This window comes from Aythya fuligula, chromosome 29 (assembly GCF_009819795.1).
Source record: "Aythya fuligula isolate bAytFul2 chromosome 29, bAytFul2.pri, whole genome shotgun sequence".
In the NCBI taxonomy this organism is placed as follows: Eukaryota; Metazoa; Chordata; class Aves; order Anseriformes; family Anatidae; genus Aythya; species Aythya fuligula.
Genome location: NC_045587.1, coordinates 1,649,590 through 1,677,322, shown reverse-complemented (window position 1 = coordinate 1,677,322; position 27,733 = coordinate 1,649,590). Strand labels below are relative to the sequence as shown.

The following is a 27,733-nucleotide window of genomic DNA, read 5'->3' as shown; positions in this document are numbered from 1 at the left end:
CCAGCACCGGGGTGAATTGAGGCAAGGGATCTCCCTTCCAGGGCTGGGTTAGGGACACCAGTTGGAGGAAACCAGTAAAACCAGTGGGGAAGGGGAGGCTGAGGCCACGTCCTGTGCAGGTCAGCACAGCTGGAGCCAGGGGCTGAGCAGGGAGAAGTTTGTGGGTGGACGGAGTCCTGGGAGATGAGTAATTCCACATTCCCGTCAAAAACCAGGTGCAGGGATTAATTCCTCAGCCCCCTGATGCTCCTTCCCCTCGTCCCCAAGGAATTTGTCCCCTTTTGGCCACGCAGAAACACAATTTATGGAGAGATTTTTTGCAACGTTGATGGTGGAGGCGTTCACAGCCACAGGGCACGCACCCTGACTTGTAAAAGCAGCTCTGCCTTTAAGGCTTCATAAAAAGCTACACGTGTAAGTGCTGCTCTTAAGCAGCTTGCTAATTAGAGGAAAAGCCCCACTAGTTGATTTTTATTTATTTTTTTTAAACTATCTTAAAGAAAATTAGCCCACTGACCCCCTCAAGAGTTGCAAACTTGAGCTTTACGAGCAGGACGTACCGGGCAGCTGCTGGCTCGGGGGCTGCAGGTTTCATGATGGTGCTTTTGTTAAAACCCCAGCTTTTCTCCTCAGTCGCTAGCACGGGTACCGCAGGCTCATTAAGAGAAATTAGAGACTTTAAAGGATGAAAAAAAAAACTTTAAAAATGCTACTTCGGGGCCCTCACCTCACTTTTAAACGCTCACAGCTGGCACCGCGGCAGCAGCCCCTTCTGCTAAAGCACCTAAGGCAGCTTCCCAGGGCTGGGATTTTTAGAAAAAAAAAACATTGGCAGAAGAAATTCATTAAAAAGGATTGGAGGATTAAGAAGGATTTTCACAATAAATGCCCTTTAAAAGGCCAAGTGCTTTGCCACATGACCCGGAGGGCACCCCCAATTATCAGCGCTCTGGCTCTCGCTCACACCGGCGCTGTTCCTGCTCGGCCAAGCAGCAGGAGTTGGGTTCCTGCAGGCACCCAGCGAGCCCCCCAAAAACCTCCCAGCTAAAAGCAGCTCTGCTTTTAAGGGCTGGAGCGGGAGAGCAGCGGTTATCTGCAGCACGAAGAGGGGAGCAAGGGGCTCTGCCACCCACGAGGACACCAAATCACCCCAGACCAGGCGCTGCAAGGCTGCCGAGGGGCAGGAAGCAAATGGGATAAAGGGCAGAGCGGGACACTTCCTCATCTTCCTCAAAGAAAACTCAGCTCATCATAATTACGAGAAGGGAACAGGGGTTTTACAAAACCAAGTCGTGTGAGAGGCTTGTGACTGGGGAAGGGGCAGTGTGACAGTCACAGTGCGGGGCTGCAAATCCTGTCCCCGCTGTCCCCTGTGGGAACAGAGGCACCCGGGGGGCTCCACAGCTTCACTTCTTGAGTTTCTTGGCCCTTGTTGCCCAAAATCATCAACGAGAGACGAGGTGCACTCTCTAGGACAAAGTTGGCCTGCCACAGGTCACAGCATTTCCTTATGTCCAGTGAGGTGACCCCACACAGCACCCTCCAGCCCCGCTTTAATAACTCAATTCTAGAAAGTCTGGAGGCCAAAACACCACCTCTTAGAAAACAACAGGGTATTTTTATTTCACACTCGCACAAAACAAAGCGTCCTTCATTGAGAAACACCAGACCCCTTCCCCTACAGCTTCTGCCTGCGCCGTGCTTCCACGCGCTCGCTTCCGACAGAGGGCTGGAGAAAGGCGTAGGTGCGTGCAGAGAGGAAACGCGGGGGGCTGCAGTGATCGGGTTCCAGAAGAACTACAAAGGGCAGAGGCAGAATGAAACCCTCCAAGCTGCAAACGGGGAGGGAGAAGCTTGGAGAAGAACCGCAGCAGGCTGAGCTTTCACAGCGGATTTATTTGCTTTACCGTCCTTCGGGACTGCCTGGCTCCTGCGAGGTGAGCCTTTGAAACAAGAAACCCCCCCCCCCAAACCTTCCACCAAATCAGTTTAAATCTGCAGCAGGCAGGAGTACAAAGCAGCACTGAGCTGTGCATTCCCCAGCTTCAAACACCAGAGACCCCCCAGCTGCCCAACGCCCCCTGCACACCAAGCAGAAGCCTTCAGCGGGGCCGCAGCGTTTGGGTCTCAGCTGCCAAAAATCAAGAATCTGTGCAAGGGGGAACGCCTGTGCCCTGCTGGCTCCAGTTCCTTTTCCTCCTCCTAGTGCAAATTACACAGGTGAAAGCCTGAACGCCTTGCCTGTGCGTTCCTGGCAAAGCTTCATCCCTTTTTTAAAACAAGTTCTGCTCTGAAACATGCCAGTGACACACCGCCACCGAGCAAAACTGGAATAAATTAATTGCTCTGAACTCGTTAGTTCGTTCTGGAAGGACCAGGTACAGTGCTAAGCTACAGAACAGCTGCAAAACTCAACTCTAGATCTTTGGACCACAAAGCACAGAGCTTGAGAATCCAGTTTCCCTACCCAAAACCCAGTTCTTTGGAACCGAAGAGGAAGGCAGGCCCAGCAGGCCCCTTACTCTGGAAGGGACCCGCTTGCCTGCACACGAACAACACCCGAAGTGGATTTGAGGGACAGGCCAGCAACGCAGCCCAGCTGTGTGCCAGAGAGTGCAAGAGGGACCCCAGAGCTTTCAGGTATCCCCCAGAGTCAGTCACGATCCCTTCTGCTTCCATTTGAAAGTGCCCAGTCCTTTCTACAGCTATGGATTTCACAGGGAGCAGCGGCGGTGAGCTCAGGGCTTGCTCCTGGCTTTGGCTGCGCCCTGCGTCGAGGGGGCTGGCAGAGGCAGCGGATCGGGGGCAGCCGTGGAGTTGGTGCTGCAGTCGACGTAGTGGTAGGTTTCCAAAGCGCTCTGCGTCACGTGCCCGATGTAGGAGAGCTTCACTGATGTCCTGAGAGAAGGGAGAGAGGCTTAGAGGGGACAGGACCAGGGGCAGAGACCCCTCTGTTAAATTAAAGCCACCAGCAGCCCTGCATTTGTCACAAAACTCCTCTTCCCACCCTCAAAAGCTGCGGATCCTCTCAGATTTCCAGTGAGTGCACCCAGGACTGCTCGCTGCAGGGAGAGCTGGTGAGTCCAGCCCCACACCACCCATCACATGGGAACTCAGTTTAGGGCAATCTGGTGCCTTTTCCCCCCTGCCTTACATTTTACTCAACTGTGTCAACTGGTCTGCACGAAAGCTGACACAGGGAACCAGGCCGGGGTGCTTGCCAAGCGGGATTTTCCTCGTGCACCCTGATCTGCTGTGGCAGCAGTTCCCCTTTGAGTCAGGAGCAGCGCAGAAAGCAGCCTACCTCATGAAGATGACGATGTTATGCACCTTCACCTTGGGAAACGTGCAAAAGAAACTGGAAGAGACCAAAACAAAGAAGTAGGTCAGCACAGGCTATGCAGCCTGCTTCTCGGTACCTTCCCATGTTGTTTTCCCCTCGGTGCTAACTCAATTCAAGACAGCGTCCAAAACCCCATCACAACATCCTCACAGAGCAACCTTTCGAGTAATTTCTAGCAAAGTTACTTTTCAGAAAGTTAGCAGAAAGCTGGTAGTTTCCTGAGCAAATGCTAAATAAAGGATCTGAAACCTTCCCACTCCCCAGCCAGACACAGAGAACAGTAAATGCTTACTACACGTAAGAGAAAGGTCCGCCCATCTCCGCCTTCACCGTGAAATTCACCTGCAAAAGAAAAACACGTCCACATGCAGCCTGCGTGCTCACTTCAACCCATCCCTTTTGGGCTCTTTTCTACCTTATTACATTTCAGCTGGTGCACACAGAGCCCAGCCTGCTGTAGCCATGAGTATTTGCTAAGCAAGTGTCTGTCTTTAGGTATAGACAGACAATATTTAAGGTAACTTGTAATACTGGACAGGTTTCACACGATTTAGTGATGCTTTTACTTATTATGAGTGTAGAGAAGGACAAATACCAGTTTGTCACTCAGGGGCTGGATGCTGGAGACGTTGGTGATCTGCTGGCTTCCCACCACGGTGTTCATGTACTGCACCTGGCTGGTCAGGCTGGTCACTGCCACCGAGTAGAAGTTGGAGTTCCTGATCCGTAAGGTGGCCTGGAAAGAAAGGGGAGAGAGGTAGCAGCGACCTCCTGGGCAGCTCAGCACGGGGTTTGGTCCCTCGGGAAGAGAGGGGCAGAGAAACTTTACCGTGATGGCAAGGACGACAACTGAGTTCTTCTTGTCAAACCAGACTTGAACCACTTTGATGCCACCGTCATCCACCAGGACGGAGTGGGGGAAAAGGAAGAAAACCACCAGCCCTGATATCAGGAGGCAGACCAGCACCGACAGCAGGACGTAGAGCTTCCTGGAAGAGGCAGGGAAGGGCTCAAAATCAACACTTGTGACCGTGGGACCCCACGAAGCTGAAACCCAGCAAAAAAACCACCCATTTGTCCTTCCCTGAAAGAGGCCCAAAGTGCTGCTCGAACATTTTCGATATCCGATCTTGCTCAAAACCATCACCCTTTAGCTACTCATTACCAAAAAGTAAACTGCCTCAAGAATCACTCTTGCCCCCGTGGTGCTTTCAGTGCACGTTTTTGCTGCTGCTACGGCGGTTTCTTTCTAAAACCCTCAGTAAAGAGCACGGGGACAGAGGCTGTGAGTGGGACGATTGTTTCCATGCTCACCCCTACGGTGGGATTTAACAGGAAATATTTAGAGTTAAAAGTCGCATTTGTTAGCATATTTTGGTGAAAACAAGCCAGTAGGGTGAAGGAAAGGCTGGAGACTGTGTAGAGCGTTGAGCTCTGCTACTACACGACAAAAAAAGCCCTGTCTGCTCTTCACAGAGGAGCAGTTACTCTTACTCCACACTTACGTTCTCTGCGGGCGGAGCCGCTGGTCGCTGTAGGGGATGAGAGCCACCAGCTCGTTGACCTGCTCTGGAAAGCAAAAAAAGAGCACGAAAACCGAGTTGGAGATGGAAAATTCAACAAGGAGCGTTTCTGCCCCCTGCTTTTTGGTTTTACGCACGAGGGGAGCGCTCACCCGTGGGAATGCAGCCGGTGCCCTGGCAGGTGGGGCAGGTGATGCTGTCCTGCCCCGTGAATTCCACGTAGGGGAACTTGGCGATGTCCTCCTTGCGGTCCCTGCTGTCGAGCAAATCATCATCATCATCGTCACCGCCAGCCTTCCTCTGCTGCCAGGGGGCAGCGCTGCCAGCCGGGGGGGAGAGCGCAGCCCCCATCGCCGCCGAGCCTGTGATGGGGGACAAGGGACATTAAGGACAATTTCTGGCAGGCCAGGAGACCTGGCCCCAAAATACGTGCACAGGGGGAAGCACCCAGCCCTTAGGCAGCCCCCCCAGCTGGGACCCCTCCCAGCACCCCTTAGGGAAGCCCCCTCAAGTCAAAATCCCCCCCCCCAGGGGTCCAGCCCCCACCCCAGAGACTTTCAGCCTCAGGGGGAGCTCCCCCAGCACCCTGCCAGCAGAGGCACCCCACCAGGAGCACCTCAAAGGCTCAGCTCCCCCACGCCCCTCCCCAAAAAGGAAGAATCCCTCCCCAAAAAGAGAGGGCCCCTCATGCTCAATCCCCAAAAGAGACCCTCTCAACCCTAAGCCCCAAAAAGAAACCCCCTTGCATCCCCCCAAAGAGACCCCCTTGCCCTCCACCCCTAAAGAGAGACCCCTCGTATCCCCCCTAAAAAACAGACCCCCTCCTCCCCCAAAAAGACCACCTCTTGCCCCCCAAAAAAGAGCCTCCACTCATACACACCCCCAAAAAGGGCCCCCCTCACCCCCAAAGAGACCCCCCTCAGACCTAAGACCCAAAAAAGAGCCCCCCTTTGCCCCCCACCCCTAAAGAGACCCCCTCAAACCCCCCAAAAAAGACCTCCTCTTGCCCCCCAAAAGAGCCACCCCTCACATACACCCCCAAAAAGAGACCCCTCTCAACCCTAAGCCCCAAAAAAGAGCCCCCCTCACCCTCCTCCCCAAAAAACAGCCCCCCCATGCTCCCCTCTCAAAAAACAGCCCCCTCACCCCCCAAAAAAAACAAGAGCCCCCCTCCCAGCCCCCTAAAAAGAGGCCCCCTCAACCCCCAACCCCAAAAAGAGGCCCCCACACCCCCCTTTTTCCCCAAAAGCCCCCCCCCAGGCCCACAGGGGGTCCCCTCCCGACCCCCCCTCACCGCCGCCGCCGCCGCCTCCCCTCAGGCCGCGCAGCCGCCGTTGCTATGACGACGACGCGGGCGGAAGAAGGGGGCGGAGCCTAAGACTCGCCCCGCCCCCTCCGCTGAAGGCGCATGCGCACTGTGCTGAAAGGGAGTTGGATCTTCGCTGGCCACGCCCCCTAACTGAAGCCACGCCCATTGCGTGCGCCGGGCGGGGCGTTGCGTCATCGCCCCGCCCCCCGAGGCAGTGGGCGGGGGCTGTGGGCCCCGCCCCGTCGTGACGACAGCAACAGCCCTGCCTGGGCGCGGCTCTCCCTCACTGCGCATGCGCTAGGCGGCAGAGGGGCGGGTCTGCGGCCACACCCTTTGGTGGGGCTGAGGGGCGTGTCCGGAACTACGCATGCGCATTAACATCCCGGGTGGAGGGCGCGCTGGTGGGCGGGGTCTGGGCGAGGTAAGGGCGGGTCCTCGTGCGCATGCGCACTGCCCACGCTTGCCGGTCTCTGCCCGCGCATGCGCACACACGGGGTGGGCGCCGGCAGACAGCGCGCATGCGCGGCGGCGGGGGGTGGGGGGGAGAGCGGTGGGAGGGTCCCAGTCTGGAGCCCTCCTGCACCAGTGGGGGGGGCACCTGTCCCAGTATGAGCCCTGCCCAGCCAGTATAGGGGCACCCGGCCCAGTATGGAGCCCCCTGCACCAGTATGGGGGCAGTGAGCCCAGTACAGAACCCCCCTGCACCAGTATGGGGGCACACATCCCAGTACAAAGCTCTCCCTCCACCAGTATGGGGGCACCCATCCCAGTACAGAGCTTCCCTGCACCAGTATGGGGGCACACATCCCAGTATGGAGCCCCTTTGCTCCAGTATGGGGACACAAACCCCAGTGCAGAGACCCCCTGCACCAGTATGGGGGGCACCCATCCTAGTATGACCCCTCCCCAGCAGCAAGTATAGGGGCACACATCCCAGTATGAGGGCACCAGTCCCAGTATGAACCCCCGTGCACCGATATGGGATCACGCATCCCAGTATGAACCCTCCTCCATCAATATGGGGACACCCATCCCAGTACGAGGGTCCCCACACCAGTACTGGGGAATCAATCTCAGTACGGAGCCTCCCTGCGCCAGTACGGGTACACACCCCCCAGTATGAAACCATCAGCACCACTATGGGGGCACACCCCCCCAGTATGAGGCTGTGTGAAGCCATGTGTGCTTGTGCAAACCCCACGAGGCTGCGCATACTTGTGCAAGGCCCTGGGTGCTGCTGTGGGGCCATGTGAAGCCCTGGGTGCTGGTGTGGGGTCGTGCAAGGCCCTGGGTGCTGGTGTGGGGCCGTGTGAGGCCCTGGGTGCTTGTGCAAGGCCATATGAGACCCTGGGTGCTGGTGTAAGGCCGTGTGAGACCACGGGTGCTGGTGCCAGGCCCTGGGTGCTGGTGCAGGGCCATACGAGACCATGGGTGCTGGTGTGGGGCCATATGAGACCCTGGGTGCTGGTGTAGGGCAGTGTGAGACCATGGGTGCTGGTGCAAGGGTACAAGGCCGTGCAAGACCCTGGGTGCTGGTGCAAGGCCATATCAAGCCCTGGGTGCTGGTGTAGGGCCGTGTGAGACCATGGGTGCTGGTGCCAGGCCCTGGGTGCTGGTGCAGGGCCATATGAAGCCCTGGGTGCTGGTATGAGGCCATATGAGACCATGGGTGCTGGTGTAAGGCCCTGGGTGCTGGTGTGAGGCCCTGGGTGCTGGTGTGAGGCCATATGAGACCATGGGTGCTGGTGTAGGGCCATGTAAGGCCCTGGGTGCTGGTACGGGACCGTGCACGCCCGGCACACTCCATCCTTCACCGCAGCCTCACTAGATGTCGCCTCAGCCAGCGAGGAGCAGCAGCAGCAGCTCACCAGCACCCGGTGCACCCCGCTGCTAAACCCCAAATCCAGGCTTTTTTCCCCCACAGCGCTCAGAGCGCAGGGCTTTGCTGCAGGGAGTCGTTGACGCCGGGTTCGGCCGAGGAAAAGTGAACCCGGCTGCGCTGCTGCAGACAAATTACCCCAAAACGCGGTGTTTAAGGGGGAAATTGCCTCTCATTTGCAGTCGCTGGGTTCGCAGGGTTTTTCCTGGCACCGGAGAAATTCGGCTTTTCCTTCTCCTTCATTTTCCCCAAGGATTTCCGTGCTGCTGGGGGTGCTGGGCCTTTTGCACCAATTTATCGGGGTTTTAGGGGCTCTGCACCCCAGATGCACAAAAAAAAAAAAAAAAAAAAAAAAAACCATAGCAGAAAAAAACATCCTGCCCCAGTTCCCAAGTTCCAAAAAAAAACATTTTTTTATGGGGAAAAAAAAAATCAAACCAGCCCATTCTTCTCATCCTCTCCAGCCCCGATAGCTCTGGGACAGAAGCAGGTAAAAAATGATCCTTTTGGATCAGTGGATGCTCATAAACTTGCAAAGCCTCCCATGCAATCACTTTTTTTTTTTTTTTCTGCCACAATAAACGTGAGAGCTCAGTGGAAAAACAAATTCCTTCCCCTCATAATCGCCCAAACCATAAAAATTAAGTTTACGGCAAGAAAATATTTCCATCGACCTGTGCCGCCGATGGAAACTTAATGGATCATTTGTTCTCTTCTTCCCGGGAGTGAAATGCCAGCAAGAGGGAGGCTCCCCGGCTCGCTGTCCACGCTAATTGCTCCCCTTAATTGGGTGGGCTGTGCATCCCCCAGTGCCCCCCAGATGAGCTGGGGACCCGCTTGCTGCATGCCCTGGGTGCAGACGTGCACCACGCAGACAGACACCCACACGGACAGGCTGCAAACAGCATTTTGGGAGGGGTGTGGAGAGGGAGGCTTTCACCAAGCTCCCTGAAGGGTGAGCTCAACCCTATAGTAGACAACAGAGAATCCCAAAGGGGCAGAAGCTGCGCCAAAGCCATGAGTGCTGTGCTGTCCTGTCCTGGGGATGCCACAAAGACATTTTAGGGGATGTGTGTCCTGGGTCAATCCCCCCCCCCCTTGTTTTTTTTCATTTTTTTTTTTTTTTCCTAGTTTTAAACTCATTTTCCCTCCCAAGCCAGCCCAGACAGGCAGAAAGTGGGGACGGGGCTCCCCCAGCCCCACACACCCACATTGTGTGGGGGTGTTGTGGTTGCTTCCTGAGAGCCCTGCGCTCACCGGGGGATGGAGCAAGTGTGGGAGACACCCTGGGAGAGCTGTCCCTATGTTCATCCCCATCCCTGTCCCTATCCACATCCCATCCCATTCCCATCCTCGTTCTCATCCTTATCCCCATTCCCATCCCATCTCCATCCCCATTCCCATTCCCATCCCACCCTCATCCCTGTCCCCGTCCCCATCTCCATCCTCATTCTCATCTTTATCCCATTTTCATCTCCATCCTTATCCCCATTCCCATCCCATCCTTATCCCTATCCCCATCCCATCCCAACCCCATCCCATCCCCACTTCTGCCTGCATCCAGCCCTGAAATTCCCTTTCCTGAGCTGCAGTGGGGTGGGAAAGAGCATGCAAAAAGGGGTTCAGCTGGGAGCAGGATTTCTGGGGTCAAAAGGAACATCACGCCAGCCTGGTTCAGGCAAGGACAGGGAGAAGCAGGCGGTGTTGAGCGTTAGGATGGATTTTAAGCAGACAAATGGCTGAGGTTTAAACTCAGCAGAGGTGGTCTGGTGATGGGCACCCTTCTGCACAAAATCCCCCACCCTTCGTCTCCCTGTTCCCTGAGAAAGTTCTGCGTGACCAAATTGTCTCTAATGAACTCCCGTTTCTTCCCAGACTTTTTTTTATTTTTTTCTCTCTCTCTCTGATTGGCCTCATTAAACCAATTTGAAAACATTTAGCAAAGCACTTTCCCCACGTGAATTAAAGCTGTTGAACTCGGTGATCACGGCTGTGGGGTGCTGATTGCCGTCTGCCATGACGGCGGCGCGGCCGCCCGCGCTCACCGGCACGGCGGCTCATTTTCTCCGAGGATTTTGGGTTTAGGGGCCCTTAGTAAACCCTGGAAGATCACGAAGGGGCTTTCTCGAAGCATTCCGTGCTGCTTTATAAAACGTTGCTGATGTCTGCACCCTGGACAGGTTTTGGAGGATGGAAAGGGAGGAACTGCCAAATATCCTGAGTTTTTCAGCCTGGGGGTGTAACTTGCCCTGAAGATTGAGTAGCTTTGGGCTGGAGCTGCAGCACCAGCTGAAACAGCTCAGCTCGAATCCGCATCCTCCAGGTTTCCTTCCATCCCCAGCGAGGGGATTTTGGGTGGCTGAGCTCAGCACTTGGACCTGGCCGGTTGCACGGTCCCAAACACCCCCAGGACCTGCAGGAGCGGCCAGACTCCGGAGTCCTGCAGGCCCCTGCTCCCGAGACGTGCCAAGGGCTTTGCACGGGGTCCGTTCATGCAGGATGTGAAGTCCCGGCCACATCGAGGTGAGCGAGGGGCCGGAGCAGCTTGGAGGCTGCAAACATTGCAGGAACCTGCCCCCCCCCCTTGGTTTTACTTGTCTCTAGTGCTTGGAGCTGTGCCTGGGCCCTTGCAGATGCTGCTATCTCTAGTCTAGAGGCCAGGGATGAATCAGCTCTCCTTCTGCCCTTAATCTGATCTAAGCATCAGAAAAATCCACGAGCTCTCCAAGAGCTGTAACCAGAGAGGGGATTTGCAGTCTGCGGTGGCAGGTCTCTTGGGTGGCATCCCAAAAATGGGAGAGGAAGGAGACGAGCCCGGCAGATGCTGCAGCTGCAGAGACGAGACGGAGTCCGCTTGCCAGGTGATAAATGCGGCGAGTGCTCCTGGTACAGGGTGGCTCGTCGCTTAGAAATCCGGAAGGGAAGGAGACTCTGACCCACGGCCAGCCCCGTGGACGCCTGAACTTCCAGAAGGCACCAGAGCAAAGGTGAGACACTGCAAGGACACCTAAACGTGATCAGGACCCGGTGCTGCCAGGAAAATGTTTGCCCCGGGCTGCTGGGGGGACACCGTTGTACTGGTGGTCTTTGCCCTGTCCCAGTAAAGGGCTGACCAAGAGCCAGGTGGAAAGGAGGACGCAGAACTGCATGCCCATGCACGCAGAGCCCGCTGAACTTTCTGGAATGGCTGTGAAGCCATTCAAGCAGCAGCAATCCCAAAGCCCCCAAGCAGCAGCAGCACCCCAAAAGCCACAAACAGCAGCAGCAGCACCCCAGAAACCCCAAGAAGCGGCACCCCAACTCCCCCAAGCAGCCCCGCTCCAAAAGCCCCAAGCAGAGCACCCCAAAGCCCCCAAGCAGAAACATGTCAAAGTCCCAAACAGCAGCATCCCAATTGCAGCAGCAGCACCCCAAAGCCCCAAGATGCAGCAGTACCCCAAAAGCCCCAAGCAGAGCACCCCAAAGCCCCAAGCAGCAGCACCCCAACTGCAGCAGCACCCCAAACCCCTAAGCAGACCACCTCCAAACCCCATGCAGCATCACCCCAAAGCCCCAAGCAGCAGCAGCAGCACCCCAACTGCAGCACCAGCACCCCAAAACCCCCACCAGGTGAATCTCAACCCCCCCATGCAGCAACACCCCAATTGCAGCAGCACCCCAAAGCCCCCAAGCAGCAGCAGCGGCACCCCAAAGCACTGAATTGTGTCAACAGCACCCCAAAACCCCAAACAGCAGCACCCCAATTGCAGCAGGAGCACCCAAAGCACCGGGGGGGGCCTGAGCACCCCCCCGCCGGGCTCCCCAGGCCGGGCCGCCACGTGCAATCTCCCGCCAGCCCACGTCACGCCCCCAGAGGGCGTGGCCTCACCCATTCGTTACCTTATACGGGCATGGGAGGCGGGGTCAGGGCGGGCCAGCCCGCGAGGGGGCGGTGCCGAGGCGGTGCCGCGCTGGCATTGGCGGGGGCAGGACGGGGCGGGGGCGGGGAGAGGGGCGAGTCCTCAGGCAAAGGGGGCGTGTCCTTAAGGAAAGCGGGCGTGGTTTAGCGGAGGGGGGCGTGTCCCCGGGGAGGGGCGGGGCGCGCGGCCGGCGGGTTCCCGTCAAAAGGCGGCTCCGGGGCGGGGGGGGAGGGAGGGGGAGGCAGCGCCGGGAGCGCAGGTACCGGGGGGGTACCGGGGGTAGGGAGGGAGGGAGGGAGGGAGGGAGGGAGGGAGGGGGGGGGGGGGCACGGGGGGGGGATGGTGGCATTTTGGGAACCCCCCCACTCGGTGCCCGCCGCTGTGGTTGCTGTGGGGTGAGGGGTGTGTGGTGCTGGGGGGTACTGGGAGTCCCTCCCCAGTGGTTTAAGGGGTGCTGGGGGGGTCACCGGGACCCCCCCATGGCTCTGGGGGGTTCTGGGGGGGTGACCTCCCGGTTTGGGGGTCCCGTGCATGGGCTCGGGGCTCCCCGGTGCTCGGTGTGCACCCCGGTACTTGTTTGGGGTGCTGGGGGTGTGTGGGTCCCCGGGTGCTTTGTGCCCCCCCCCCCAAAATTTGGGGTCCCCCCCGCGTGACCCCATACTGGGAGTCCCCAGCCCAAAAGGGATGCTAAGTGATTCCACACCAAAAATGGGCTCTCTTAGGAACAGGAGGGGTGAAATGGGGGGAGCAGGGGGGCTACCTTAGGGTGGGGGGGTCCCTGACCCTCCCGACCCCCCTGTGGGGGTGACTCCTGGTTTGGGGATGGGGATGGGGGGTCAGGGTCCACATCCAGACCCCCCCCCATTGCTGGCTTTGGGGTTTGAGGGTTTGGCCAGAACCAGGGGGTGCTGGGGGGGCTGTGTTGGGCCCCCCATGTGTGCCCTGTGCTGCCGTGACGCCCCTTCCCCAGCTCCATGTCCCCCCCCCATGTCCCCCAGCTCCCCGGGGTGGGACGGACGTCGCCTGTCCCCCTGCCCCAGCCACGTGCGCCCCTTTCCGGGCGCCTCTCTGGTGTTTTGGGGTTTCCATCCCATTTCGAGTTAATGAATCAGGTGAGCGCCTCATTAATGACCAGCTTTAAGCAGTGTCCTTAATTGGATTACCCCTATTAGTGCTTTTGAGGGGCTGGGGGAGCTGTCAGCTCCAGGCAGAGCCCCCCCCACCGGGCACCCACCGCGCTCGCTGTAATCCCCCCATGGGTTTGGGCTGCCCGTGAGCGATCCCACAGCAGCCGGAACCTCTCAGCCACCAGCTCCCAGCACGAGAAGAATTGGGGGTACTGGGAATCTACTGGGGACCTTCCTGCGTCCCCCACCCGAGGAAGGGGCGCTCCTTTCCCCAGACCCAGCCGGGCACCCAAGGGTGCTGCGGGGGGGCTGCCGTAGGGCAGCAGAGGTGCCGTTCCCCGGTTTGCTGAGCCTTCCTCTTCCTCCTCCTCCTCTGGCTGACCGAGGCTGGAGCCTTCAGCGCTGAAAGTTTCTTCGGAAATGGCTTTTCTCAAGAAGCCGGCCCCGGCGTTCTGCGGCGCTCTCCTCCCACGCGAGCTGGGCACTGACTCATCTTCCTCCCGGGGCTCGGCGAAGGGAGCGCCGGCAGCGGGGCCGCGTGTGTCCCCTCCTGAAGGGGGGACATCTCCCCACGGACCCCCTCGGTGCCTCCTCTGTGCCGGCCACGCTGCCCCCGTGGTGCCTCCGTGCGCTCAGCCCGCTGCGGGAGGACGTTGGGGCTGTAATTACTCATTTAGCTAAAACCTCTTCTTCCTCCTCTGAAGTCTTCCTCCTCCGAAGCAGCCGCTTTGCTGGGTCGAATCGGATCGAGTTTGTAGCTTTCGGATGGGGTCTCGGGATGGTGTACCCAACCGGGTGAAAATAGTGGGGTGGGCTGAGATTTGGGGGATTTGCGTAGCCGAGGAGCTGGGAAAACCCAAAGCTGTCAGGTGCAGGGGGCGGCGCGGATGTCTGCCCGAGATCCCGTCTGCGAACGCATCAGGTGCAAGATCTCGCAGCAGCACTTCAAGTAACAAAGGCACAAAAAAGGTTTTTCATGAGTCAAGAATTCGCCTCGGGTGAGTTAGCTTTTCACTAGGTGTTTTCTTCCCCAATCCCGGTGTACTTAATCCGAAATAATCCAAGCTCTTTTTTCTCTTAATGACTAACTTCGGAGGAGCGGCTCTCCTTCCCGAGTGCACCTCTAGCCAGAGAGAATAATTTTTAACCTGCTGTCACTGAGCCGGAGCGCAGTCAGTCTGGCCCAAACTTCCTGTGGCTTTGCAGAGGGGAAATACAGAAATGTCAAGTCACTGGGAGATAAATAATCCTCCTCGAGTGGCTGGAGGTGGGTCTGTGTCTGCCATGCAGCGTCTGAGCGTAGGGTTCCACGAGTGTTTATGGTCATAGATACCTTATATGTGTTTTTTTTTTTTTTTATATATATATTTATATATATAAATAAAAACAAGGTGAGGACAGGGACTGGGTTCTGCTGAAAGGGGCTTTCCCAGGACTGCGTGGCGTTTTGGGGCTCAAATCCCACTTCTGTGGAAGCTGGTGCTGAGCACGGGGTGTCGTGATTTGGAAGCACGTTGCAGTTGCCTGTTTTTGCGTGCCGCCCGTCAGTATCTGAGCGTGACGCGGCAGTAGATGCAAACAGCCTCTAAATATTGACGTGGGGGCTGCCCACGTGCCGGGCAGGGTCCGTGCCTGTCCCCACGGGGCCGTCTGCGTCACGTTTCCTCCTTGCGGCCGGAGGTGCTGGGAACCCACAATTTGGGCAAGCGCCTGCCCCGGCCTCTGTGGGCTGGCGAGCTTCTAACCACGGCTACGGGGGGCAGGTTGCCCCTTCGGGCAGCCTCCTGGCCACGTCCCTGGGGTAGGAAGTGGCAGCAGAGCATTTCGGCGCTGGGGATGGCGTAACTGATGCGAAACGGCTCGTGCTCACCATCCGGGCTGAAAGATCTGGGGCAAAGCAGCTGCCGCATCTCCGGGCTGCTGGGGAAAACTGGTTGTGAGAGGTGACTCCTCATCTTGCAGCCCATGGAGGGCAGGACCTGGCTTTTCCTGGTGGTTTTCTCACATGAGCCTGCTCTCGAGTGGGTCTCGAGAGGTGGCAGCTTCTCCACAAGTTTCCCAGTCGCCCTCCGTGTTGCTTTTCCAGCCGTGATCTCCCTGGCGTGGCAGCAAACGTGGTGCTCATCCTGACCTGTGGGCACCCACTGCTATCCAGCAACACCCCATGTGGGGACATGGGAGGCAGTGGCATCAATTCTTTGCAAGGGTAGAGGTTAAAAGATAACCCCCAAATGAGAGAAAAGCAAGAATTGTGTCTTCAAATAGAGGCACTGAGACCTCTGAGGGAGACCTGCGGCTTGTAGCTGGGTGTTAATGCTGCCGTCGTGGAAGGTGTCCCTCTGATCGGGGCTGTTGGTGTTAAGTTTTGTCTCAGGTTGTACGTGCTGGGGCAGAGGGGGACACGAAGAACCAGGTGGAAATGAAAAGTAGCGTGTTTTTAATGTGAGAAACCACAGGTCTTGGTTAAAGGCAACCAAATAAGACAGCCGAACGCTAGACAGACGTTGCAGCAGGTTAACAAGTCTGAGCGCAGAGTTGTGAATGCATGAAAGCCCTGAGCAGGCACTGTGGAAGAACCTGGTGCTGTCCTGCATCATCTTCCCCTCTTCCTGCTCAGCTCTCGAGAGTGTATTCTCTCCCGATATTGCTCATGAGAAGGGTGAAATGCTCTTGGTGAGTGTAAATGGAGCCTGGGGACTTGGGAACCCTGCTTTAACAACCCCCCTTTTTCCAGATTTGGGAGATTAGCGGGCTCTCAGTGCTGTAATCCCTTCCCTAGGGAAGGGAAGCCCAAACTGCAGGTGATAACACGGCAGCAGGACGGTGCCATGGGAAGTGAAGCCCACCGGGGAGCTTGAGGAGCGCCGGGACAGACGTGGAGCTGCCCGCAGAGCATCTGGCACCGGCACAGCCCGCGGGGCCGGGAGGGGGAAGGACGGTTAAACCAGGGCGTGAGGAATATAAATGACAAGGAGAGCAAAAGTCCAGGGAGATAAGGAAGGTCAATGACTCTGCAGGCTTTAAAACAGGGCTTCTCAGCAGTGACCTGAAGAAGCAGATGCTTTGTGGTGGGGGAACGGGTCTCCTGGGGCAGTCGGGAGACCTCGTCGTGACTTCTGAAGAACCGAGGCAGCTTGGTAACCTCTGGCACTGCCCCTGCATGCGTCTGCCTTCCCTTCAGGTGCTTGCTGAATCAGCCACAATTCACAGGCAGTTTCCTTATCTGTGGCTTTTAGTGGTGGTTAAACCACCTCGCGCATGCAAGTGACTTTTGGCTACTAATAATTGGAAATGGGGTGTAAAAGCAATTAAAAACAATACCTGGAACGTTTATCTGTATATCTCAAAGCCCTTCCTTCATTGCCAGGAATTCGTGCTGCCTGCCCTGGTTGCTGGGACCTGCTGCCCTGACTTCTGACCTGCGATCCCAAACCGCCTGGCTCTGCTGCGTGCCTCCTGTCCTAACCCAAAGCCCCGCTTGTGGCTTGGTTCCAGCCCCCCGAGGTTTTTGGTGAGCCTGCGTGTCGAACAAGGTGAGTTTGGTTGACAGAGGTGCTCTTAACCAGGCTGCCTTTCTATTCCTGACAAACCCATGGCTTTTTGTAGGGGTCTGCCCAGCAGGAGCCTGCTCTCCCCTTTGTTTGGGCCATCCCATCCCGTCGGTGCAGGCTGGGCGTCCAGCTCCCGTGGGTGCACTTTGGTTTCCCAACCTAGGGCTGCAATTCCAACAGCAGCTTTATCACTTCTCCCACCTCCTCCTGCCCTCTCGAGGCAATCGGAGGTGCTGAGGGGCACCCATTCCCTCGCCCACTGGGTGGGCTCGTGCCCCGTGCCCCCCGTCACTGCCAGGCGAGGGACGGGACCCTGGGGACTGCAATCATGTCCAGGCCCAGGAGGGTTTCTCCTCCCCTCCCCGCATGGGTAGCGCTGACACAGACGGTTCCTCATAAACATTTATCGCCTCGTCAATACGCCCGTTTAACAGCAAGCAGATAAGATACGAGCACCGGCTATATTTAGACTTGCTTAGCCCTGCGGAACAGTGTGGTGCCCTCGCTCAGGCCTGCGGGCGTTAGCGGGCTCCTCGGCCTCAGGGTGGGCCAAGCGCTGGCAGCACTCGCTCCTGAGCCCTGGAAAACACCTCTTGGGACACGATGGCCTTCCCTCTGTCCCCATTGTCCCCTAATCCCTGTGTGCTTGTAGGAAAAAAGCTTGGCTTGGTCCCGTTTCCCCTACTTTAAGGGATTCTTAGTATGTGAGCAGCCATCCATTCTGTGCTTATCTACTCCCTAAAACTGGAATATTCGGGCCTTGCAGTTCCCCCAACAAAAATGTTGACTTTCACTCTGTTTTGAGGATGATGAGAGAAAAACAGGAAGGATTCAGTAACATAAGCAAGCTCACGTGCAGAGGAAGGTTGATGTGACCCCAGCTGTATTTTCTAGGTGGTGCTTAGGGACGTGGTTTAGTGGGTGACACCGGTGGCAGGGGGATGCTTGGAGCAGATGACCTCAGAGGCCTTTTCCAGTCTTAACGAATCCATGATTTTTATTTCTGAAGTCACTATGATTTGATAGCTTGAGTTACCCTGAAGGGGGAGATGGTGCTGACCAGTTCCTGATGCTGAGCTTAAATCTCTTCTTTGGGGGCTCTTTCATACAGAGGGGAACTTCTCAGCCCGGCGGTCCTGTGCCCTGCTTTCCTCTAGCCTTTTGCCCCAGGGTCTGGGTGCAGGAAGCTCCCATACGTGTCTGTGTAAAAGCAGCCTGATAACTGGAGTTTCAAGTTGTGCTCTGGCTGGCACGCTTGAAGGAGAGGCAATTGTTTTCTGAGCATCTCGGCTTCGTGCTCAGACACTCGAGTAATCCTGTGGTCTGCTCGGTGCTGGACAGAGGAGAAACCTGTTTTTCTGTGCCGGGCTGCTGCCCTGCTCCTGGTGGTGCCTCCCACGCTGTCCTTGTTGACACTGACTTCAAATTACTGTTAGAGGGTGCAAAAGCTGGCGTGGTTGGGCTGCCTGCTCTTCAAATATAAGTTATTGCTCGCTATAGCAGGGTAGGAGACCCTGTATTTGTACCAGAGCTGCTGGATGTGCACTGCGAGAGGCCCTTCCTTCAGTTTTTTTTTTTTAACTTTGCATGCATGACAGAATTTCAAACTAGTGAAGCGTGTTGTGACAAAACCTGTCTGTGGCCCTGGTTGGGATCTCTGCTGTGAAAACGTAGCAGGGACGATAAGGATGAGGCTGGAGCTGAGGTGGTGCCGAAATCCATGGGTAACCTGGGCCTGCTGGTGGGAGCAGTGGCTGTTTAATTCCTGGCAGGTCGGAGCAGTGTTTAACCACGGTGGTTAAAAGCACAGAGACTTTGTGCAGCCCAGACCTACCTGGTCAGAGCACTCGGCTCGAGGCAAGCTGAACCGAAACCGGCTGCTGTGGGGTAACGGGATTCCTACAGCTCATCTCTGGGAAGAAGAAATCTGCGGGTAATTCTGCTTTTCTGAGTAGAGGGGAACAATTTTAACCCTGCTCACCCACTCACTTCCTTAAGTAGCAGTAAAATTGCTGGAGAAGGAACTGCCTGTCAAGGGCAGGGCATGACTCTGCCTCGACGTCATGTGCTGCAGCTGTGCTGAGCCCTGAATTTGCCCATCGGCTCGTCCAGACAGGCACGAGAAGCAGCGACCTAGGAGCCAGCTTCTTGTAGCCTTGCTCCCCGGGCACCTATTGCAGGTAAAAAAAAAAAAAAAAAAAAAAAAAAAAAAATCCTGGAGGACCGAGGGCTCCACCGAGCTCATGGGTCTGCTGCCTTCTTTAGGGTCCCTGATCTGCTGTGATTTTGAAAAACTTTTTCAAGAAAAAATGCAGTTAATTTTAAGGTTTCACAATCCCTTTGTTTTATCTCTTCTCTCCTCGGTGAGATGGCCTCTTTGTTTCGTGTCTCTTGTTTTGCTTCTTGCTCTGATGTCCCCGTCCTCCCCCTTCTGGCTTGGTGCTGTTGTCTGTTTGCTTTAACCTGTGGCTGCTGCATTTCTGGTTGTCCTTTACGCAGCCGATAGAGATCTGCTGAGGAATTGCTGCTCTGCTCGTGGCTCGCAAGGAAATTAAGGTTTGTTGGGAATGCCTGGGCTCCAAAGATGCAAGCAAGCAGGCTGGGCTTCAGCGTGGATGAAAAGTGGGATGACCCGAAGGTAGAGAATTAATGCAAGTCGTGAGTCAATGAGGAGACAGCACGACAGCAAGCTGAGCCTCGGGAGCCTGTGTGCAAGGCAGGGCTCTCCCCTGAGGGACTGGAGCTGGAGAATTTGGTCCCAGAGGTGCTCCCTTGCAGCTCCTGTCCCCTGGCATTTGCATGCATGCAAATGTTGCTGACTGTGGGGTGGCCTCGGAGATGGCGTGCTCCGGTCTGTTGCTCCCACAAACTGGAAATAGCCCCCAGGGATGCACCAGCCCAGGTCGAGGGATGTGCTGATGCCAGGTCCCATCATACCTAAAAGCTGGCAGCTGCTGTGGCTGTGCTGTAACTTCCTGCCTGATTGCACAGGTGAGGCTTTCGGTCCTGTTATGCCGTGTTTTGGAAGCTGTTTTTTTTCGTTTTTTTTTTTTTCTCTTTTCAGCAGTAAGACTCATGGTGGCACTTGCTCTCTGCCGTAATGCCAAATTCCTGGGAAATGTGCTTGGTGGTGAAGCTGGAGCTCTTTTAAATCAGTGGGGAAGCCTGCGGGGTTTACCTGCCTCTTGTAACGAGGGCTGGTCAAGGCTTGTGTTTCTATGGTGTTGGTTTAAGGTGACTAATCCATCACAAATCAGCTCCTGTCACTTGCTGCTTCTCCAAATGTGGCTTCCTCCACGTCAGTGTCTTTCCCCACCCTAATAAATGTCTGAAAGCAGCGTAGGAAATAACGCAGCAGGGTAGAAAGTCTGCCATCAGAGCAGCTTGACGCATCTAGGTTGATGCAAAAGGCTTACATTTTGCTGTTTTTTCACAAGGTGTTATTTTTTTGGTCACAAGGTAGGTCTGTGAGTGTGGCTGGGTGTTCTCGGCACCTCGCGGTGAGCACCTACCATCTGCTCCCAGCACAAATCGACCAGAGCTGCCGGCTCTCCGCTTCTGGGAGCGACTTCAGATGTTGCTCTCTATCTACTGGAATCTTAGTCAATTAGTTTATTATTTCAAAGGCCACTGGAGCAGATCGGCAGCCTCAGAAGGGCCCTATCTTTTCTGCATATGATATGATTTTGTGAATCCCAAGACCTTGAATTCTGGACTCATTCTGCAGAGCTCCAGGTTGGCACCTTGCAAAGAGGAGCTGTTTTCCCGGAGCTTTGATATCCGAGTGCTTGCTTGTTTTTAACCCCCTTGTTTTCAGCAGTGCAGGAGCCTGAGGAATGTCTGTTGTAACACCTGACCTGGTTTTGTCAGGTCTGGCTGTGGCTGCAGCCGCTGGCACCGAGCTCGGGTGGCTCTCCAGCCCTCCCACCCTCTCCTGGTGGTCTGGAGCAAGCTGTGAGTTGTTTCTGCTGGGGGGTGGCCGGGCACCTCCTGGCACTTGCTCTGTGTCAGGGGGCAAAGGCTCCAATTCCCCAGGTCACGTCTTCAGGTCGTTACCTCTAGGCTGAGCGAGCTGCAGAATACTATTGCTTGTCCTCCATCTCCAGCAGAAAACAAACAAAAAACACAGCATAGACTTGATCTGAGAAGAGATTTTCAATATCAAACTTCCTGGGGGGTTGTATATTCTTGGTGTGATCTGTTTTGTTGTTTTTTTTTCCTTCTGGAGAAGGATAGAGCAGTTTGCATTCTTCACGAGAACCTGTTTGCATACGTTTCGAAATAGGGGAGAAGCCCTTAAGCAGTGTGGTATTTGCCACATGCAGGGACAGCTCCTTTCCGTTGGTCCTTCCTGAATTTTTGGTGTATGAGAGCGAGGATTCTTCGGCTGCTCTCACCGAGGTATTAGTGCTTGGGAAACGAAGGCACAGCCGAAGCACACGAGCAATTTGGGGCAACAGGAACGGGTGACTGAAACCCAGGGAGGCTTCAGGGGACACAAAGTGTCACGGGGAAGGATCTGTGGAAATAATTGCTCTTGTGATTTTGTTAGGACCAAGCATTCCCTTTGCCCTGTCCTTGCCGTGCCCTGCAATTAGCTGGGTGCAGATGTGCTGCTGTTACTCCGAGGCACAACGGCGCGGGCAGAACAACAGAGATATCAGCGTGGAAATCATGTTGACTAAGCTGAAGGCAGAGTTTCCATTGGAAACATTGGCTTGGAGAAATAACTCCTCCAGATAAGAAGTGGAAATGTGGAAGAAGGAAATGGCTGTTGCACGCTGCTCCTGTCTGCAGTTAAAACGACGAGCCAAAAGGTTAGGAAAGGCAGACATCTGCTGCTGATAATTTGTGAATGGGCTAGGGTTACAGCACCTTAATGCCAAGCACTACGCGGTGCAGCTGGTGGAGATTTAATTTCGGAGCCCTCCCCGCTGTTGTGAGGACTTCGTGCTCAGCCAGCTCTGCAAACCTGCCGGATTCCCACCTGGGAGCTCGGGGGGAGCGAATGCCTGGCTCCTGCGTCCCCTGATGGTGGTAAATTTTGGTGAAGCCGTAGCGGGTGACATAAGTACCAGCTGCGGTGCTGTTTGGAGAGAGGCCGTGCCAATAAACATGTATTTGTTCACCGTGTCCATCTGAAAAGCAAACACGGCTCAGCAGCGACAGCCTGCAGTGCTCCCAGCCTCAGTGCATCCCCAGGCGCCTTCGGGAGCTCTGATCTTGACTGTTTATTCTGATTTTTTGTGAGTTGCTTCCTCTAGCTGGCTTTATTCTGTAGCCCTTGACCACCTTAGGACAGCCAAGCAGGACTTTGTGCAGCTGGGATCAGGCTGAGATGGCTTCTTCCTCGGCTTCCACAGCCTGCAGTAAGCTATAGATGTATGAGGGGGGTGTGAAATATAGCAGGAATGACTTTTTTTTGGTACTTTGTCCCTCTTTTTCCCTATGAACCAATGAATATTTGAGGCAGGGACGGTGCTGGCTGTTAAATAGCTGTTTTGCCTTAAGCAGCTTTCCCCAGAGGAGCAATCCCACTGCTGCACCTTCGCAGGGACCAGCGCTCGGAGCACCTCGTGCGGGGGCCAGCTCGATGTGATTGAGGCACAGCCAGGATCAGGCCCTTCCACCGAACCTAGAGCAGCTTGCAGGCTGTTTTGGAGAGCCACGAGGGGCCAAATCCTTCCTGCAAACTGGTGCTCGTGCACCTGCCTTCCTGCTGACCTCGGGGCTGAAGGTGTCTCGTGGCACCTCCAGCCCCATGCTCAGGAGGGATGAGGTTGGGCTCTCACACTGCTGTCACGCTGCCTGCGGTGTTTTTAGCCTTGGTTTGCAGTGGGAAGGGATCCTGGCAGCAGCTTGGCCAATGTGCAGGCATGAACATGCCACGTGTGTTTGCTCTGGACTGGTTTTGACAGACCAGGATTCCCGTTTAGAGACTAAAGTGCACAGAACAAACCCCTCGGATGTGGCTGAAGGGCTGCACCGGTGGTGACCATCTCCATGCCCTGCAGATTTTGGAGTAGCAAGGGCACAAGTGCTCTGCAGAGAGCATCAGTGACCAGAACTACCCCTGGAGCAGTGTGTAACCCTGGCTGTTGCTCCCCAGGGTGCTCAGCACCAGCAGAGCTGCTCCTGGGTGCAGGAAGGGCTGGGAAGATTTTGGTCTAAACCAGCTCGTTCTGTGCTGGAGCCAAAAAGTGCTTTTCTGTCAGACTTACCTGAGCCCAGCTGAGGAAGCACCGTGGGTTTTGGCTGCTGAGCTGGGTGTGGAAGGGCTGGGTGCCCTGTTGGAGCAGCATGGGGCTGGTGGTGAGCGTGGAAATGCCGTATTCTGTGTTTTCTCCCAGCAGATTGGGAGGAATAAATGAGGTTCTGGATGCTGTGTAGCTGGGTTTGGGCATAACCAAGGCACCGTGTTTTAGGCAGAGCAGGCTGGCAGCTGTGCCTGAATTTTAAATCACTTTGCTGTGAGTGCAGCACATAAACCATTTTGGAGATAATCCAGTTTAACATCCACCAGCTGCCTTTCTCCTGAAACAAATCACAAACACATGCAACAGCTTCTGGGCCAAGGGAAACCAACACAACTTTCATTGCATGGATCTGATGATTTTTTTTTTTTTTTTTTTTGGTCATCTTACCACTTCTCATTCATGACTAACATCCTCCTGTGGCTCTGCGCAGGAAGCGAGGCAGCCTGCAGCTCGCCCTGCTGCCGTGGGCGCTCTCCCCTCGGTGCTGTGCTGTTTGCTAAGTTGTCCCTTGACCCTCAGGCTGCGTGGCCAGGTTTTTTTTTGCTCTCTGCAAGCCTTGGTCCTTGCAAGGCTGTGAAATAAACTCGCTGTCTGTGGGTGATGCTCATGGGGAGGGCAGGCATCCCTCCCAAAGCACCCGTGTGCCCTCCCGAAATGTGCAGAGGCGGTGGTTGGTGGCATTGCTTCTCCTTCAGAGTGCAGGGAACATCCATGGCCGTGCTTTATTAACGTGCACCAGTTGTGGATGTGCACCATTATGTGCTGCTGCACCTTAAATGCGGCCACTTTGGAGGGGGAGCTTTGAGGAGGGACAGAGCAAAAGGGGAATATCACTCGTGCGGTGGGGTTGAGTGCTGGGGGCTGACGTCTTGGCACCGGGGCTCAAAGCCACTGCCTCGTTCCTGGGGTGAGCTGCCCCAGCACGGGTGTGTTTGATCTGCCTTGCGTGCATGTTATCGGTTGGCAAACCTTCACCCTTCCCTCTCCTTTTTTTTTTTTTTTTCCTGGTTTTTGTATGGGTGGTGGCTGGAGCTGGTGCCAGCTGCATCTCCCCCCACGCTTGGGGCATTCTTCCTGCTAAAACCCCACGTTTCTGCTCTGGGGCTCTCAGCCCGTGGGGTTTGGTGCCAGACAAGGAAAAAGGACTCAGACAGGGCTGGGAGAGGCGTCTCCTGCCTTCCTGTTCCCCTTTAAAGCACGTGGTGGTCGTCTCCTGTCACCTCCCGTGAGGGGAAATGGGAATTTTTCACCCCATTGCTGGAAACCAGCCCCCGTTTGGCAGGGCACTGGTGGGGGCTGAGCTGGTTGCTTCACCCCCAAACCCGTGTGGGGCCCCAGTGCTGCTGGACCCTGCTTTTGGGGATGCCCCAGGCTGGGGCTGCTCAAGACTGCAAAGAGAAGAGCAATTTTGGTGGTTACCCGCTCAGACTGGAGGCACTGGGGTTGGGACTGGTTTATACTGTAGGAATATTTTTGGGCCTGCGTAGGACAAAGGGCCAAAATTACCCAGGACACTGAAGCTCATAAAGAGGCAGTGATGTCTGTGTGGACTCGAGGTGTGTGTGAGACTTTTTTGCACGGTGTCGGTGCTGAATCATTGCTCGACGTCTTCTGTGAAATCAGAGTCTATGAGAACAAGGCTTTGCCGAAACGTTGCTCCCATCTGAAAGCTTTTATGACTGCTCTTGCTCTAGAAATGTTCTGGGGCTCTGAATCTCTAAATGAATCACGGATACGTGATGCTAAAACGCAACAGCTCCTTCACCCCAGGGTGGTGCTCTGAGCGATTTTGGGCATCGCTTCTGGACGAGGGTCCCCAGGACAGATCCTCCCCATGCTGGTGGGCATCAGGAGCTGGTCAGAGGTAGGAAAGGGGCTCGGCAAGCTCCGATGCCTGGGGGGAGCCCAGAGCAGCCCCTGTGTGGCTCAGTGCTTGCTGTGAGCTCTGCCACTGTGGTGGCTCCTCCAGGCGGAGACGGGGGCTCCGTGGGCGCTCCGGCGATGCCGTAACCGAGCGCTCGTCTCTGTTAATTGCCCTTATTAATTACCCTTATCGGCAGCCGATGGGCAGGTGGGGTGTGCCGCGCTTGCTCATCCCAGTTGGCAGCCGGTCCTGAGAGCTGGCTCTGTCTGCAAGCTCTTACATCAAGAGGGAGTGCGTGGCTTGGAGAGGGTCGTGGCTGGGAACACGGGCAGAGCCTGGGCTGGGTGGGCTCAAACGAGACCTCCTCCATCCCCCCTTGTACCTACAACCAACCGAGGTGACACCAACAGGTACTGGCTTGTGCCACGAAGCCACAATACAAGCTAAAATGAGAAGAAAAAAAAAAAAAAAGGACAATCCACCAGCTATTGGAGTTCCGGCCATATGAAGTTTTGTTGAAGGTGAGGTTGAGGAAGGACCCTCTGCTCACAAAAATCCCATATTAGTGATCCTATTGCTGCTAATCTGGTGCTGGGGGTGTCCTCGGCTCGCGGATCCAGCGGGGTTTCTGCACTGTGGGCTCTGGCTACCTCTTCGTGGCCTCAATGACAAAGCGCCGTGCCAGCGAGGAGTCAGGTTGGAGGTATTTTTGATGCTGTGCCCGAGCGGTAATCTGGAAATCTGTTTACTTCATTCCTCCCCGTCAGGGGAATGGCGCTCCGAAATATTTTCTGCTTTTACCTGCACATGTAAGGATTTGTTGCCTAATTGCGATGTGAGATCCCATAAAGATACTTGGCTGATGTGGTAAAAGAGCTTGTGTATGGCCAGATGTTTTTCTCCTGTCTGTCCAAGCTAGGAAAGCTGTTGAGGGCTTGCATCACGATGCTCGTCTGGCCACGGTGTCCCCTGCTCCTTCTCCTGCCTCTTGGTGCCGTTTGTGCCTGGACTCCAGCCCCAGATTCCAGCCTGCAGCGGGGCAAGAGGAAACACATCCCCGGCCCTTGGACCTGCCCCGTGCATGTGTTTGCTTGAGGCTGTGTCGCTGCACCAAGGGGTGAGGGACAGATCTTGGAGGGTTGCACGCTTCTGTGTGCCTGTGAGGTCTCCTGGAGCTGTTCTGTGGGGTTTGGGTTTCTCTTATGCCCTCAGAAAGCTGCCACCCTTTTCCCAAGGAGCCAGGAAAGGTGGTATCAGCACGATGACCGTGGAAACCCAAAGAAACCCACACATCCCCTCTTCCCCCCTCCTGCTTCCCCATTCACCCCATCAGAGTTGTGGACACAGCAGCAAGGACACCCCATCCTGCGGGGTCCCCACCACCCCCAGTGGGTGCGAAGGGCCCCGCAGGGCTGAGAACGGACCCGATCCCCCTCCATCAACGCTGCTTTATTTGAGTTTTGTCACCAAGTCACTGCTGTCTGCTCCCAGCTGCATCACCAGGATGCGTTGGGGTGCCTGTGATCAAGTTTCCCGTGTCCCTGGGCTTGCTCTGTCCAACACCACAAAACGTTTGGATGGCCCCGATTAGCAGGATTAGCATCCTTCGAGCGGGGTTTTCGGGTCCCTTTGCCCTCCTCGGGGCTGATGGCGTTGGCTCCTCCAGCTGCCCCACAGCTGTCTGACTGCAGCGACACGCTGCTTGCAGACGGGGAGTGTCTGGCCTCTGCGGGGTAGGAATCGTCATGCTTACGTGTTCCTGGCACGGAGGCGCCTCCAGCCCCGGTCTGGGGGCGTTGGTAGCGCTCCAGGAGGGTTTTTACATCTGATCAGGTTAATGGGGCAAGGGGTGGCAGGAGCTGGCTTGCAGCAGGTGAGGAAGAGCTGCTGGTCTCCCGACTCTGCCACCCTCGACAGCCTCCTTGCCCAGCTCCCGGGATGTTGCAGCCACTCTGGGTGTTGCAAAAAAGAAATGACAACGTGCTTCTAACCTAGAAACGGAGGGGAGCGTGGTGCAGGGGGCTTCACCTGCTCCATCCATCCAGCCACTGTCCCCGCACGGAGCGGTGCTGGGCTCCAGATGCGCCCGTGGAAGCAGCGCTTCGTCCTCCCGGGAGGCTGTCAGTCAGCTCCCTAATAAATCTCACAGAGAGCAGCAGCAGGGCTCCCTGGAGCTACGGAGGGAAATGATTTAATTGCCTTTTTAATAGAGAAAGGGGTTGCCTGCGTGCCGTGACTGGATGCTTTGAATAGGCTGATTTGTACTGGAATATCTTCAAGATGCAAGTGCGTTGCCAGCGGCTCTGGGGATGCTCCACGGAGCAGCACCGCTTTGTTTTGGCGTGTCAGCAGTGGTGTGAATTGAGTGTGAGAGCCAGGGAAATAGTAAAAAAACCTCTGTGTGAACAAATGGGCCTCTCCAAAACGAAGCAGAGTCCTCAGCAGCAAGTCGAAGCGGCGCTGGGGTGAGGATTTGTCAGGAGCCAGCCTGCTCTTTTCAGGCTGTGTGGGTAAAGCTTTTGTTTTGCTTGGCAAAGAAGCGAACCCAAAAATGTGTTTCAATGGGGGAACAAAGATATTGAGAACTTGACAAATATTTTCCTGCTATTGTAACGGTATTTTCGGCGTCCCGAGAAGGTTTCAGGTTGTCAGTCTCCAAAACACTGAAGGCTTCACAGCCTCTTCAAGGAGGTGCCACCCGCGCTGTCTGGGGAAGGCTCAGCTGTTCCTTAACTGGCTCGCTTTCTCCCCAAAACTTTAGCACGATGGTGAAGCCGGAGCCTCCTGGGCATGGGAGGCTGGATACAGGCTCCTCATATTTGCACCCTCAGCCAGACAAAGCCTTGGTCTTGATTCCAGCTGTAAACTCGCCTGTTGCTTTCAGCAAGCTGGGTTTTCCTTGCACACGCAGCCCCAAACAGACTCTTTAAAGGCTTTTCCTATCCCGGGAGCTGATGTCAAAATCAAAATGCATTCCTGGG

General features: G+C 55.8%; 2 protein-coding genes across 2 annotated transcripts in view; one reads left to right on the top strand and one right to left on the bottom strand.

Moving 5' to 3' along the window:
- Positions 1–1,598: 1,598 nt before the first annotated feature.
- Positions 1,599–5,223, bottom strand: TMEM106C (transmembrane protein 106C). The gene is made up of 7 exons (XM_032204784.1): positions 5,019–5,223; positions 4,849–4,912; positions 4,173–4,332; positions 3,939–4,079; positions 3,636–3,685; positions 3,305–3,358; positions 1,599–2,898 (listed from the first exon to the last, which is right to left on the bottom strand). The coding sequence occupies exons 1-7, from the start codon at positions 5,215–5,217 to the stop codon at positions 2,739–2,741; spliced, it is 828 nt and encodes a 275-aa protein (XP_032060675.1). The 5' UTR covers positions 5,218–5,223; the 3' UTR covers positions 1,599–2,738.
- Positions 5,224–13,894: 8,671 nt separating this feature from the next.
- The window catches only part of VDR (vitamin D receptor), a 33,789-nt gene continuing 19,950 nt past the window's right edge, over positions 13,895–27,733 (top strand). Inside the window, exons 1-2 of the mRNA XM_032204830.1 lie at positions 13,895–14,078; positions 16,448–16,613. The gene's annotated coding sequence lies outside the window, so the exon portion shown is untranslated. The remainder of the gene's footprint in view (positions 14,079–16,447; positions 16,614–27,733) is intronic.

Bases quoted from the DNA above. Each gene is read 5' to 3' on its own strand.
- TMEM106C (XM_032204784.1), bottom strand. From the start codon at position 5,217: ATGGGGGCTGCGCTCTCCCCCCCGGCTGGCAGCGCTGCCCCCTGGCAG. The intron at 4,913-5,018 runs GTGAGCGCTCCC...TTTGCTTTCCAG, and splicing joins CACCGGCTGCATTCCCACGG to AGCAGGTCAACGAGCTGGTG. The intron at 3,686-3,938 runs GTATTTGTCCTT...TTTCTTTTGCAG, and splicing joins AGCCCCTGAGTGACAAACTG to GTGAATTTCACGGTGAAGGC.